This window comes from Schistocerca cancellata, chromosome 12 (genome assembly GCF_023864275.1).
Source record: "Schistocerca cancellata isolate TAMUIC-IGC-003103 chromosome 12, iqSchCanc2.1, whole genome shotgun sequence".
In the NCBI taxonomy this organism is placed as follows: Eukaryota; Metazoa; Arthropoda; class Insecta; order Orthoptera; family Acrididae; genus Schistocerca; species Schistocerca cancellata.
The window spans coordinates 33,796,252-33,812,182 of record NC_064637.1 but is presented as its reverse complement, the minus strand read 5'-3'; the positions used below and the strand labels follow the sequence as shown (position 1 = coordinate 33,812,182).

Sequence of the window (15,931 nt, the reverse complement as noted above, 5' to 3'; positions counted from 1 at the left end):
CTGCTGTCGTAAATATTTCCGTAAGAAAGTTAAGTGACCACCTGCACGTGCATCGTCGGGACACAGCTGTGTCAAACACCTGGAGAACAAGCCATTAGGGTGTGCCTTTCATCGCTAATGCGACACCCTCGTTACTTGAAAACATATGATTTTTGTAATGCGTTGTGGGCACACAGCTGTGTCAAACACCTGGAGAACAAGCCATTAGGGTGTGCCTTTCATCGCTAATGCGACACCCTCGTTACTTAAAAACATATGATTACTCGCACTTTGTGCTAATTATTGAAATGCTTATGAATTGATGGGAAATATTCGTACATCTGTACACCTGATTATGACAAGTGTCTTTCTCCGAGAGTTGAGTGCTACTGACTTACGAAATGCCACATGACTATTGAATGATATTTTTATGCTTTGCTTTTCATAGTTGCTTATTTCATTTAATATCTGGTTTCCAGCTGTGTTGCAGCATTAGTTTTATAAAATAAACTTAGATGCATTTGCTAATGTGAACTCTTTCTGTCAACAGATCTATTAAATAATTATTTTATGATCCACATTCTTTAAAAAAGGAGCACTTGGAAAGGAAAGAACAATAAGAAGGAACTAGTAACAGTAACACATAATTTTCTTTTCAAGTACATGGTAATATTTTTTTACAATAAGTTGTTTTGGTGCACCACTTTAATTACATAGACATTAAGATGTGAATAGACATTTCCCTTCTCTGCATTGTTGTTTTTACTGTAATATTTTTTCTGCTTGAGCTATGTCATGTCTAGGTATAAGTTGCTGCTGTTTGCCAGGCATAGTGTTATTGAATTTGACTTTTGCTAATTTCTTAATGCTGCTTGCTTCGCAAATCTGCGTTTTTTTTCATTGCTGTTTATATTAACTGTGTTATGTGATGCTGCATTGCCTCGTCCCTTGGTATATATATCTGAGCTCAGTAGATTTAAGTTAGCTTAAGAGGGGGTAGACTATATAAAAAACTGACTATGGAGAATAGGTAAAGAATGCATTGCGAAGTTATATGAAAAAGATTTGGGCCCCAATGAGTATTGTACAATCAGAAATAATTAGTTTGAAAGAAATATGAATAGAATACAGGAAGGAGGTATAAATAGGACTTTTGGGAATAATGATGAACGAAGGGAGATCTCCATGCAAAATACTGCAGTAAAACAAACCCTGTCCTTTCCTTTTGTGTCATCCCTCTATATGTTTGTGTACCCTTGTGTATTTGTGTTTTTCCTGTCTTTATGTGTTGATGTGTTTATGTGCTGATGAGAGCTATGTTGTAGAATTTTTCTAATACTCTGTTATTTTCTTTGTAAAGATGCTTAGACATTATTTATTCTGTGTTGTTTTAATGCTCATGTGTGAAGTTGACGTTTCAAAAGTGATTCTGATCTTTTATTTTTGTACTCATGTCATCATTCCTGTAACACTGGTGTATATGTTTATTTCTATTCTTTTGTAAAGCCTGTACTACAAATGTTATCTGTATTGTTATGTTTTTAATTATGTATTTTCTACCTTTGTCATTGTATTCTTATGTTATAAAATTGTAATTGACAGCAGTTCATCAAATTAAGTAACTTGTAAGTTCCATCTCACTGCACACATTTCTGTTGGTCATAGTATATGGACAATATGTGAGAAGTAGGGACTGATAGTGTTTGCACATGTGTTAATAATTCAGCAAGGGACTGGATAACAGCATTGCTGGTTCTAAGGACAATTCCAAAAACTTTGTGAGTGCACAAGTGGTGGTTATGGACTTGTTATATTAACTGCAAGACTCTTCACTGGTGATTGTGCACCCGCACAGTCGCAACAGATGGCTGCTGGCCGTCTCTACAAGGACTACAGTGGGTCTGCATCTCTGGTGGCCCACCAATACCACAATCTCTACCAGGACTACAGTGGGCCTGTCCACACTTTCTACAAGGACTGCAGTGGGTCTGCACCTCTGGTGGCCCACCAATACCACAATCTCTACCAGGACTACAGTGGGCCTGTCCACACTTTCTACAAGGACTGCAGTGGGTCTGCACCTCTGGTGGCCCACCAATACCACAATCTCTACCAGGACTACAGTAGGTATACTCTGTGATGACCTATCTACCAATCTTCTTCAAAACGTCGAATGACTCTGCTGTGGGTTTGCTCTGTTGTGGCACATTACCTGTCTGCATGTCAAGAGTCAGCACTGTCTTTCCGTTGGAAGGACCACACTACTTCTTCAAGACTGCATGGAAATCCACTACTTCTGTGTGCAATTTTTTTTACTAATGAGACAATCTGAAAAAAAACTGTAATTACTATTGTGATGAACGATCAGGACTGTCTTTATGGACTGTGAGAAAATTTTAGCTTTTGACCAACATTGTATCAATAAGTGTGTGCATTGGATATCTTTGTTAGTGTAATTATAAAAAAATTTTCTCAAATCATTATTGGCCACTGGCCGAAAAAAAATTGTAAAATTTTTTGTGGGGAGCATGGGGGCTATGTAAGCAGGCTGTTTACATTTTTATATGGGTAATGCCACGTAGCGCTCTGTATGAAAATCACTGGCTGTGCTGTGTGCAGTCTGTGGCTAGTTTGCATTGTTGCCTGCCATTGTTGTCATGAACTGCTATAGCTGGATGTGAACAGCGCGTAGCGTTGCGCAGTTGGAGGTGAGCCGCCAGCAGTGGTGGATGTGGGGAGAGAGATGGCGGAGTTTTGAAAAATGTCATGAACTGCTGTATATATTATGAATATTGAGGTAAATACAGTGTTTGTTCTCTATTAATATCTTTCATTTGCTAACTATCCCTATCAGTAGTTAGTGCCTTCAGTAGTTTGAATCTTTTATTTAGCTGGCAGTAGTGGCGCTCGCTGTATTGCAGTAGTTCCAGTCACGAAGATTTTTGTGAGGTAAGTGATTTGTGAAAGGTATAGGTTAAAGTTAGTCAGGGCCATTGTTTTGTAGGGATTATTGAAAGTCAGATTGCGTTGCGCTAAAAACATTGTGTGTCAGGTTAAGCACAGTCGTGTATAAGTTGTTCTAAGGGGACGTTTCACCTTCTCTGCGCAATAGCAATGGACATACTATTGAAGACAGTGCTGCCAAAGCAGAGTTACTAAACACAGCCTTCCGAAATCCCTTCACAAAGGAAGACAAAGTAAATATTCCAGAATTCGAATCGAGAACAGCTGCCAACATGAGTAACGTAGAAGTAAATATCCTCGTAGTAGTGAAGCAACTCAAATCGCTTAATAAAAGAAAGTCTTCTGGTCCAGACTGTATAGGAATTAGGTTCCTTTCCGAGTATGCTGATGCATTAGCTCCATACTTAACAACCATATACAACCGTTCGCTCGACGAAAGATCTGTAGCCAAAGAGTGGAAAGTTGCACAGGTCACACCAATATTCAAGAAAGGTAGTAGGAGTAATCTACTAAATTACAGGCCGATATCGTTAACGTCGATATGCAGCAGGATTTTAGAACATATATTGTGGTCGAACATAATGAATTACCTCAAACGAAACGGTCTATTGACACACAGTCAAGATGGGTTTATAAAACATCGTACTTGTGAAACACAACTAGCTCTTTATTGGCATGAAGTGTTCAGTGCTATTGACAACGAATATCAGATCGATTCCGTATTTCTGGATTTCCGGAAGGCTTTTGACACTGTACTACACAAGCGGGTCATAGTGAAATTACATGCTTATGGAATTACATGCTTATGGAATATCGTCTCAGTTATGTGACTGGATTTGATATTTCCTGTTAGAGAGGTGAGAGTTCGTAGTAATTGACGGAAAGTCATCGAGTAAAACAGAGGTGGTTTCTGGCGTTCCCCAAAGTAGTGTTCTAGGCCCTTTGCTGTACCTTATCAATACAAACGATTTGGGAGACAATCTGAGCAGCCGTCTTCGGTTCTTTGCAGATGACGCTGTCATTTATCGACTAATAAAGTCATCAGATGATCAAAACAAACTGCAAAACAATTTAGAAACCATATCTGAATGGTGCTAAAAGTGGCAGTTGACCCTAAATAATGAAAAGTGTGAGGCCATCCACATGAGTGCTAAAAGGAACTCGTTAAACTTCGTTACACGATAAATGAGTCTACTCTAAAAGCGGTAAATTCAACTAAATACGTAGGTATTACAATTACGAACACCTTAAATTGGAAAGAAGACACAGAAAATGTTGTGGGGAAGGCTAACCAAAGGCTGCGTTTTGTTGGCAGGACACTTACAAAATGTGACAGACCTACTAAGGGGACTGCCTACACTACACTTGTCCGTCGTCTTTCAGAATACTGCTGCGCGGTGTGGGATCCTTACCAGATAGGACTGAAGGAGCACATCGAAAAAGTTCAGAGAAAGGCAGCACGTTTTGTATTATCGCGAAATATGGGAGAGAGTGTCACAGAAACGATACAGGATTTGGGCCGGAAATCATTAAAAGAAAGGCGTTTTTCGTTGCGACGAAATCTTCTCACGAAATTCCAATCACCAACTTTCTCCTCCGAATGCGAAAATATTTTGTTGACACCGACCTACATAAGGAGGAACGATCACCACGATAAATAAGGGAAATCAGAGCTCGTACGGAAAGATATATGTTTTCTGTTACGTCTGCCACAGACGGCCCCTACCACGCAGACTACACGCAAGACACCCCTGTGTACCATATAACACACACAAGCCCTTGCAGGCGCAACCAAGAGGAAAACAATTCTTCAAAATGAACAGAACTTGCTAGAGACTAATGCGAACGTTTTTCTGCAGAGGTCGCCTCACAGACACAGGGAAAGTTGGAGTGTTCCGACGACCTCCGCCGGCTTTATAAGGCCAGCGCAGCAGCAGTACAGTTCCCCCTCCACCTCTTGTGCCTCCTTTCAGTGTCTCTGCGCTCCCTCCTGCCCTGTCTTCCCTCTTCCTCTCCCGCCCCACGTGTCTCCTGCCTCTTCGTGAACCCACGGTTGCCCCTCCTCTCTTCATCCCGCCGCTTCCTCAGCTGCCCCATGCTCTTTCCTCCTTTTCCATCCTCTCTGACCTTTCCCTCGGCAGGTCCCACCTTCGTCGTGTGTGCTCCAAGTGGGTTTTAAGTGTGTTGTTTCGGAGTGTTTTTAATACTGTGGCCAACTTTTAACCTGTGCATGCGCATTCAGTGTCTTCTCTGTGTTTCAAGAATCGCCAACTGTGTTTTTTTAACTTTCTGGTGACTTTTTTAACTTTCTGGTGACTTTTTTAACTGTCCCCCATGAACGTCTACATGTCCATGTCTTTTTATCTCCATTTTCTCCCCTTACTCTGTTTTATGTTCCCCTTTTTTATCTCCTTATGTATGTATCATTTTATTCTGTTTTAGTTGTTGTTTGTGTCTCTCGGCTGAAGAGCGGCGGATTGTGCCGCTGACAGTCCTCCCCTGCCCATATGGGGCAGGGGAATGAAATCACAATAAAGGAAAAAAAAAGCAGTACAGCCAGTTCCTTGCCGAGCTAGGACCAGCTCCGACAGACCTCACCGACACTCTTAAGGAATAGTCGTCTACATGTTATTTGTTTTCTTTGTGTGTATATAGTGATATTTCGAGAAGTGTAGTTCAGTTTCAATAAACGACATTATACTGAGTCTTGTACAATACTGAGTATTCTACATTTTCATTCTCTCCGCCCGCTATACGAGATTGGTATTAGAGAATTGTGAAGGTGGTTCGATGAACCCTCTGCCACGCACTTAAATGTGTTTTGCAGAGTATCCATGTAGGAGTTGGTCATCGGTCCCAAAGCTTACACAGTAGTTAATCTTAAACTAAGTGACGCTAAAGGCAACACACACACTCGCACACACACACACACACACACACACACACACACACACCAATGGTCGAGGGAGGACACAAACCTCTGACGAGGGGCAGCCGCGCGAACTGTGGCAAGGCGCCCCGGACCGCGCGGCTACCCCGCGCAGCCCTGGTCGAGGCTGTGTGCTCATCCTGTGCACGTAATGTAATGTGAGACATCTCCGGCACGACGGGACCGACGTGCTCTAGAGTAGGAGGTGGTGTACTCACTTGTCGATGGGGTCTACGGGGTATCCGGAGCCGAGGAATCCGCAGTAGCAGCCGTAGCCCTTGTAGCGCAGCGGGTCGCAGCCGGTGGCGCACTGCACCATCGAGTACAGGTTGAAGACGCCGCGCCGCGGCCGCCGGTACGAGCCCTGCTGCTGCTGCTGCTGCTGCTGCTGGCCCTCCAGGGCGAGCGCCACGGAGGGCAGCCACGGCCGGCCGCCGCGGGCCAGGTACACCGGGCCGGTCGCGTTGCCGCCAGCACCGCCACAAGAGCCTGCAGGCGTCACCAGGGACAGGGACTAGAGTCCTGCATGACCGAGTAAGCGAGCACAAAATACGAGATGGGGCGAGCACACCCTAACTGGATAGGCTGCCCGCACTAGTTCTAGTGACCGAGCATAGAAGCCGTGACCGAATACGTAGCACATAACTTCAAACACTTTATACGTTTCATTACCCGTGTGAGACTGCAGCCAGTACGGGTTTCTCATTTGTGGTCTCTCTCTCTCTCTCTACCGAGCGAGGTGGCGCAGTGGTTAGCACACTGGACTCGCATTCGGGAGGACGACGGTTCAATCCCGCGTCCGGGCACCCTGATTTAGGTTTTCCGTGATTTCCCTAGATCACTTCAGGCAAATGCCGGGATGGTTCCTTCGAAAGGGCACGGCCGATTTCCGTCCCCATCCTTCCCTAATCCGAGCTTGTGCTCCGTCTCTAATGACCTCGTTGTCGACGGGACGTTAAACACTAATCTCCTCCTCCTCCTCTCTCTCTCTCTCTGCAATCATGCAGCGCGAGGAAGCCAGTGCAGTTAAGACGTAAGATTGAAACCAATGTTTACACATTGAAGAAAGGGAAGGTCTAAAAAGCCAAGTATGGAGTACATTTCTGTTAGTTGTAGACGAAAACAGTGCGTCTACTGGGTACGTATCGTGCATAAACTGCTCAACATTAGTGTGTTTCCAGTTGGAAACCACTCATTTAAAGAAACATAGTTGCAAGAAACCTCACAAAGGTACAGCTCCTTCAGGGATACCGGCAGTAATAAAAAAATAGTATTACAGCAAAGTGTGTTGCAATCTGTGCTAACGATGTGAGACCTTTTAATGCTGATTCCAGTGAAGGTTTCAGAGAACTAGGCAAAGAATTAATACATCTAGGTGCGCATTATGGAGAAGTTAACGTGGCAGATGTCAGCCAGCTAAATCCGGGACGCGTTAGTGATTTACTGATCAACAATAACTATAATTTTATTTCTGTTGCAAACAATTGAAACGTATGACAAGTTACATCTGTAAATGTTTAATGTTCTTTGTATGATTTCTTTATGAAGATGGTTGTCTTTTAGATTACAGGGACAGCACTTATTGAATGTTTCCTGTTAATGAAAGGAAAAATAGATCTTCTGTTTGGAAATGACACTCGTCTTCTATCCGCGATTGTATTGAAATATCATTTTGCTTTCCAAATGCTTTATGAATTTAGCTGTGTCACGTACCCGTTCTTGGAAACGTTACTTTTGTCTTAAAAGACAGAGAGAGAGAGAGAGAGAGAGGCGTTGGAATTGTACAGTACAGCGCAGCGAGCCGGGGCGAGGGTAGGTGAGACGTCGGCGGTGACCGGTCATGCTCGGTTATCCGCGTGTCCGGAATCCGGACATCAGACATGGGGCGAGTACGCGACCGAGCCGAGTCGTGTGGGGCCGGACACGAGCGGCTCGGTCCCCCCGTCAACAGGCGAGCCGTGACCGGTCAAACATGGAGCGTTGCAGCACTCTAACAGGGACATCGTCAGCAAGAGTGATAGGACCGCTCTTCTTCTGTGTATACGAGCGGACCTCAAAAAGTACATTACACACTCCACTGAGGTCAGAAGAGTCATGGGACAGCCTTACGCACATACACAGAAGGTAGTAGTGGCGGCTGGCCGGGGTGTCCGAGCGGTTCTAGGCGCTATAGTCTGGAACCGCGCGACCGCTACGGTCGCAGGTTCGAATCCTGCCTCGAGCATGGATGTGTGTGATGTCCTTGGTTAGTTAGGTTTAAGTAGTTGCAAGTTCTAGGGGACTGATGACCTCAGATGTTAAGTCCCACAGTGCTCAGAGCCTTTTGAGCAATTTAGTAGTGGCGTGTACACAACGTATAAAAGGGCAGTGCGTGGTGCAGCAAGCGACCGAAGTGGCGCGGTAGTTAGTACACTGGACTCTCATTCGGGAGGGCGGTGGTTCAATCCCGCGTCCGGTCATCCTCATTTAGGTTTTCCGTGATTTCCCTAAATCCCTCCAGGCAAATGCAGGGATGGTTCCTTTGAAAGGGCACGGCAGACTTCCTTCCCCGTCCTTCCCTAATCCGATGATCCAGATGACCTCGCTGTTTAGTCTCCTTCCCGAAACAACCCAACCCCAACCCATGGTGCTGCTGTCATTTGTACTCGGTGGATACGTGTCAATAGGATTCCGACGTTATTATGACCGCACGACGGGTATTAACAGACTCTGGACGTGGAACAGTAGTTGGAGGTAGATACACGGGTCACTCTGTTTCGGAAATTGTTACGGGATTCACGACCCCGAGATCCACAGTGTCAGGAGAGCTCAGAGAGTGCCAAACTTCAGGCGTCGCCTCCCACCAGGCACAGTGCACTGGTCGACGGCCTTCACTTAACGGTCGAGAGCAGCGGCGTTTGCGTAGAGTTGTCAGTGCTGACAGACGAGCAACATCGCGTGAAGCAACCACGGAAATCAATTTGCGACGTACGGCGAACGTATCCGTTAGACAGCGCTTATGGGATTCGGCAGCAGACGACCGACGTGAGCGCCCCTGCTAAAACCACGACATAGGCTGCAGCGCCTCACCTGGACACGTGACCGTATCGGTTGGACCCTAGAGGCCTGGAAAACCGTGGACTGGTCAATTGAGCCCTGAGTTCTGTTAATAAGAGCTGGCGGTAGTGTTCGAGTGTGCCGGCCAATGTGGCCGAGCGGTTCTAGGCGCTTCAGTCCGGATCCGCGCTGCTGCTGCGGTCGCAGGTTCGAATCCTGCCTCGGGCATGTATGTGTGTGATGTCCTTAGGTTAGTTAGGTTTAAGGAGTTCTAAGTTCTAGGGGACTGATGACCTCAGATGTTAAGTCCCATAGTTCAAAAATGGCTCTGAGCACTATGGGACTTAACATCTATGGTCATCAGTCCCCTAAGAACTACTTAAACCTAACTAACCTAAGGACAGCACACAACACCCAGCCATCACGAGGCAGAGAAAATCCCTGACCCCGCCGGGAATCGAACCCGGGAACCCGGGCGTGGGAAGCGAGAACGCTACCGCACGACCACGAGCTGCGGACTAAGTCCCATAGTGCCCAGAGCCATTTGAACCATTTGTTCGAGTATGACGCATACCCTGCCATGGTCCCAAGTTGTCAACAAGCCGCTGGGGAAGCTGTTGGTGGCTACATAAAAGTGTGGACTGAGTTTACGTTGTCAGCTCGTCCAACTAAAGAGATCATTGTCTGAAAATCGTTACGTTTAGCTACATGGAGACCATTTACAATCATTCATGGGCTTCATGTGCCGGCCGCTGTGACCGAGCGGATCTGGCGCTTCAGTCTGGGACCGCGCGACCGCTACGGTCGCAGGTTCGGATCCTGCCTCGGGCATGTATGTGTGTGGTGTCTTTACGTTAGTTACGTTTAAGTAGTTCTAAGTCTAGGGGACTAATGACCTCAGATGTTAAGTCCCATAGTGCTGAGAGCCATTTGAACCATTTTTTTGACTTCATGTGCCCAAACAACGATGGATTTTAATGGATCACGTCACCGAGCCACAGTTGTTCTCTTTTAGTCTGAAGAACATTCACGCCAATTCGAGAGCATAGTTTGAACACCCGGATCACCAGTCGTGAATCCCATCGAACATTTATGGGTCATATGCGAACGGTGAGTTCGTGCACAAAATGCTGCACCGCAACGTTTTCGTAATCTGCTGTAATGACTCGATGAGTCGATGCCACATCGACTTGCTCCTCTACACTGTGCTAAATAAGGTCTAACGCGATATTAGGACGTATCCCATCACTTGTGACCTGAGTGTACATCCTCGTGCAGTAAAGCGATACCTACAGCGAAAGCTCCGTGAACCTGCAGCGTTTTGATGTTTATGACTCGCCCGGTCACGTGGCACCCCCACCAAACACAGCTCCAATACGAAACATATTCTTAGTGTGCTGCATCCTACCTGCGAAAAGGCACTTACCTCATCAAGAGCCCTGGGCTGTACACAAAAGTCTGCGTTCCAATTCCCTTGGCTCGTTTCTTCCTTTCCCCGTAACCCACTCTGACAAGTTACAAACTTCACAGTTAACAGACAGTACACCAGCTAACCTGAGCGTGTTTTTTAGACGGTTTTCGACACCCGTTTTGGGCAAATGATGGTCGGGTCCCCGATCTCCACTTCAGGAAATACGATACACAACAATGTTCACACGATTCAGAGTGAAATTGTGTACATAAGTTCCCCCTCTCACGCCAGCCGGCAGCTGCAGGGACAGCAAAGCCAGAAATGAAATATTGTAATTTACCAGATCATGCAAAGAGTGGAGCCTGAAATGACGGTCTTTCCAAAACTACGTAAAGTTCTTCCAATTTTCAACGATATTATGTACTTCTGTTGCCATTATAGTTGCTAATTTAGTGTATTTATAAACCAAGGAAAACAAAGTCATTCATAATAATACTTGATGAATTTGATGTCGGAAGATAAATACCCATCTTTTCTTTGTAGAGTAATTATGGGGTGAATAGGCCCACAGGATGTTGACTTGGCAGTAAGGACAGAATTTATTCATATTTCATATCTGGAATGTTACGCTTAGTAAAACAAAACACACATTTTTAACATAAAAAAGATCTCTTTGAGCGTAATTTTTTATAACAGAACCCATACTACGCACGATGTGTTACATACGTATGCTTGACAAGAACTGAGATGTCCCGTTTGGTGGGGAAGCGGTAATATATGTAACTTAACAGTACTTTCCAAAATGTTTAGAAATGTTATAATGGCATCCTGTTTTTATAATAGTGAAGAATTTAAGAAAATTTTGTTTTTATGATTGAAAAACCTGAGAATCAAAACAGTGACAAAAGAAATTTTATGTAATTCTAAAATGAAATTCAAAACGTTCAAATTACGCCAAGTCACAAAATTCGTTTACATAACGTAATATTAAACTTCTACATCAAGAGAAATTATTTCTGGCGGAGTTAACTACGTTTTTTTCAATATACTGATGACTATTTGTCTGAAAAATAATAGGTTATGATTTTACATAGCTCATTTGAAATTTGGAATTTTTTATAAGTTACATAAATGAAATGAAAGCTCATTACCATTTTTGGAGGTACCAACTATTCTGGGTATAGAGCTTCGCAACGTCAAATCTATAAGACGACGAATTTTCGTAATACGACACTTCCACATAGTAACATGCAAAAAATGTTTTTCTGCATTATGGAGAAGTTTTAAATGAAAAATAATTTCGTAAATGTTTCAGAGTATCAGTTACTTATGTGAAAGTCATATATTCCATACTTCATGATCAAAAACGGAATAAATGTTACTATACTGGGGGTGGAATCACAGTTTCAGCTGACAAAGAATGGTAGCGTAAACTTCGGTTGACCTGGAAACCCATAAATGTTGGTTTTATTATAACCCAACACACCAGGATAAACGTTACGAGAAAGATTTTTAAAAAAATTATTTTGCAACCTGAGAAGAATGTACAGGACAGAAATGTGGAGGCGTGTACAAAATATAGCTAACATATCAAAATTGTTTTTAACGATGGAAGGAGGGCGATACTTCCTTCCATTCTCGAGAACATACGTGAGATGTATTGGAACTTGCTCGTAACGAGGTTCGCAGCTAAGTGCTACACGTGAGGCTATTGCTGCCTGCTGTGTCGTGCTGTGTTGTGTTTCCCTTTTTTGCGTGCTGTCGGTACAAGCAAATTCTGCAAATGAAGAAAGCTCAGTAAAATGAAAAGATACCTCTACGCAGGGTTAAGCATGCACTGCTACACCATCTATGGTGACTGAACTCACTTCAAATCCAGCAACCTGAACGCTCTGCAAACTGAACCATATACCAGGTACTACTCTGCGAAACTGAACAGTTGCAGAAATATTATGTTAGCTGCATCAGTCTGTAACCATTAATTATAAAAGGGGCGATCAAAAAAAGGCCGCACTAGCCCCTTGCCTACGTGTTGTGCTTGGATACCCGTATCGGAGTCGCGCTGGGTTGTACGAGGGTCACTCCAAAAGAAATGCACACTATTTTTTTAATCCATCTTTTATTCCACATGTTTGAAAGTTTTACAGTGTGTAGATACATCCTTTAGGAACAATATTTTCATTTTTCCACATAATTTCCATCGCTCTCAACTGCCTCACTCCATCTTGGAACCAGCGCCTGTACACCCGCACGGTAAAATTCTGGACCAACCTGTTGGAGCCACTGTTTGGCAGCGTGCACAAGGGAGTCATCATCTTCAAAGCATGTTAGACGAAGAGAATCTTTCAGTTTCTCAAAGAGATGATAGTCACATGGAGCCAGGTCAGGATCGTTTCCATGGTTTTTTGACTGACATGTGGCCGTGCATTGTCGTGCAACAGCAAACTATCCTGCTTTTGCCGATGCGGTCGAACACGACTCAGTCGCGCTTGAATTTTCTTCAGTGTCGTCACATATGCATCAGAATTTATGGTGGTTCCACTTGGCACAATGTCCACAAGCAAGGGTGCTTCGGAATCGAAAAACACCGTAGCCATAACTTTTCCAGCAGAAGGTGTGGTTTTGAAGTTTTTTTCTTGGGTGAATTTGCATGATGCCACTCCATTGATTATCTCTTCGTCTCTGGTGAAAAATGGTGGAGGCATGTTTCATCACCTGTCACAATTCTTCCGAGAAATTCATCCCCACCATTCTCGTACTGTCCCAAAAGTTCGCTGCATACCGTTTTTCTTGTTCCTTTGTGAGCCACTGTCAGCATCCTGGCACAAACCTTTTTTAACGCCAACACTTTCAGTATTCTGCAAACACTTCGTTCCCCTATCCCATCGTGGCGTGACAATTCGTTCACTGTGATGCGTCTGTCAGCAGTCACCAATTCGTTAACTCTCTGCACACTGTCTGGAGTGTGTGCAGTATGAGGCCTGCCGCTGCGAGGACAATCCTCAAAGTTGCCGTGCCCGCTTTCATCACGTGACCTGCTCGCCCACCGACTAACTGTACTGCGATCGACAGCAGCATCTCCGTACACCTTTTTCCACCACTTGTGAATGTTTCCCACTGTCTCGTTTTCACAGCACAGGAAATCTATGACAGCACGTTGCTTCTGACGAACGCCAGGTATAGCAGCCATCTTGAAGACATGCTGTGACGGCGCCACTCACGGGAACAGGTTGAACTAAGTTTGAAAACAAGCGGGAAGGATGTATCTACACACTGTAAAACTTTCACACCTGCAGAATGAAAACTGTAATTTTACAAAAATAGTGTACATTTCTTTTGGAGTGACCCTGGTATACATGCTGCAGCAGCACCCTCAGACCGAAACTTTTTGATCGCCCCTTACACACACACACACACACACACACACACACATACACACACACACACACACACACACACACACACACACACACACAATTTACGTAAGCTGAGTAGTTTCTCAGCAGGAGACATAGCAAGTCGAAAATTTGTGCCCCACTTTGTCAGAGTAGCTGATACTGGTTCCTCCAAAAGTGGGAACTGTCTAGATTCATTCTCTAGACTTTGTGGAACTTGTGTTCGTGCTGAGAGATCTCACGAGAAGTCACAGCCGGACTAGATTTGATATTTACAGAATTATACGGATACATCAAACACATTCTTTTCTTTTTCTGTCTTTTTCAGCTTTAAATAATGATAAGTCACAATAATGTGTTCTCCAGAAAATCTCATGCTTGTAACTGAAACTGAAACGAATGTGATTCGTGCTGTCTTGGCACTTGTATGGCGAATCGTATAGTGTAACGCACTACATATAGGGATGGCAAAAGCCGACCAGTTAAAACCGCTAGCGGTATTTTAGTTACAAATTACCAGTACTTTTTGTTATTTTTTCGGTCTCGTTTATAACAGACCTTTTTGTTTTTGGTAGCAGCCGACTTAAGAAAACGCTGCACGCTGCGGATGCGCAGAAACGGGGGACTCTGGCAGCGTCTGCTGAAACATAAACGTAACCCATTCTGGCCGAGCTGACGCCTCTCATAGAAATGGATTTTGTACTTTCGTGTGTCCTTAATCTTTATTGAGTCGTTTACTTTGTTTTCGTGACACAGTGAAACGTTACATAAGGTCCTGGTATTTTTTCCTACTAGTGTTCTCTTATTAGATATATGCAATAGCTGGAACCAAAAAGCTATTTACGTATTACAGAGAGAAATCCTATACTATTCAGAAACAGCAACGTAAATAGGTAAAGTCTTTTAATGAAACATATTTAAAGCCTGAAAAGGTCAGAATGATTTGACGAGAAAAACAATTTCGATGTTGTTTGGCACTTGACAAGAAGACAAGATATAAAGAATAAAGCAAAAGACGCTGTTTACTGTGTTCTGGATATCGTTTGTGTACAATGTGATCCGGCGGCAAATCCGTGAAGACTGTTTACAATACATCCACCGGGAAAGCTTGAAGAGTCACATCCTTTGATGTGTTTGTACTAACAAAAAATTTATAAATAAATGTATACCGGTATGTTCTGAAACGTTTGCATGACGCTTTTCCTATTCTTGAGCAGCGTAAACAATTTTTTATATTGGACAAGAACTTAGACTATGAATTCAGCACTGCACTGGAAAATTCCAAACAATACTTGTAAGTAGGCTGTTTAGGTTTTTTTTAATGGTAACGCCACGTAGCGCTCTGTATGAAAATCACTGGCTGTGCTGTGTGCAGTCTGTGGCTAGTTTGCATTGTTGTCTGCCATTGTAGTGTTGGGCAGCGGCAGCTGGATGTTAACAGCGCGTAGCATTGCGCAGTTGGAGGTGAGCCGCCAGCAGTGGTGGATGTGGGGAGAGAGATGGCGGAGTTTTGAAATTTGTAATACTGGATATTATGAACTGCTATGTATATTATGATTTTTCAACACTATTAAGGTAAATACATTGTTTGTTCTCTATCAAAATCTTTCACTTGCTAACTATGGCTATTAGTAGTTAGTGCCTTCCGTAGTTTGAATCTTTTATTTAGCTGGCAGTAGTGGCGCTCGCTGTATTGCAGTAGTTCGAGTAACCAAGATTTTTGTGAGGTAAGCGATTTGTGAAACGCATAGGTTAATGTTAGTCAGGGCCATTCTTTTGTAGGGATTTCTGAAAGTCAGATTGCGTTGCGCTAAAAATATTGTGTGTCAGTTTAAGCACAGTCTTGTACAATTTTTCAAAGGGGACGTTTCATACTATCGCCATCTATGACAAGTGTCATACGGCGGACAGAGCGCGCGTGTAGTGCTATATATCTGACTACTGCCACATCGAAATGTAATTTTATCATATATGGCAGAATTTGTTGTTAAATATACTGTTACGGGGGCCGTTCAATAAGTAAAACCCCACATGTTTTAAAAAAAGACGTTAATATACGTAGACAAACGTCCTCGTTGGTGCTTCACGTTTGATGTTTGTTCTTTGTGCCGGTGAAGCTTCGAAGCGTTCTGGCAGATGGCAGAGCCCTAGTACACAGTCGAAACGGCACCTGCATACGAATCACGTTAGAAGTGTTTCATCGTCAATGTGAAGGTC

The 15,931-nt window shown here is 43.8% G+C and overlaps 1 protein-coding gene across 1 annotated transcript in view; it reads right to left on the bottom strand.

Annotated features, from left to right (window-relative positions):
• Window positions 1–15,931, bottom strand: part of LOC126109421 (phospholipase A2) — an 83,676-nt gene that overhangs the window by 62,489 nt on the left and 5,256 nt on the right. Inside the window, exon 2 of the mRNA XM_049914456.1 lies at window positions 6,091–6,361. Within this exon, the coding sequence (XP_049770413.1) occupies window positions 6,091–6,361 (271 nt within the window). The remainder of the gene's footprint in view (window positions 1–6,090; window positions 6,362–15,931) is intronic.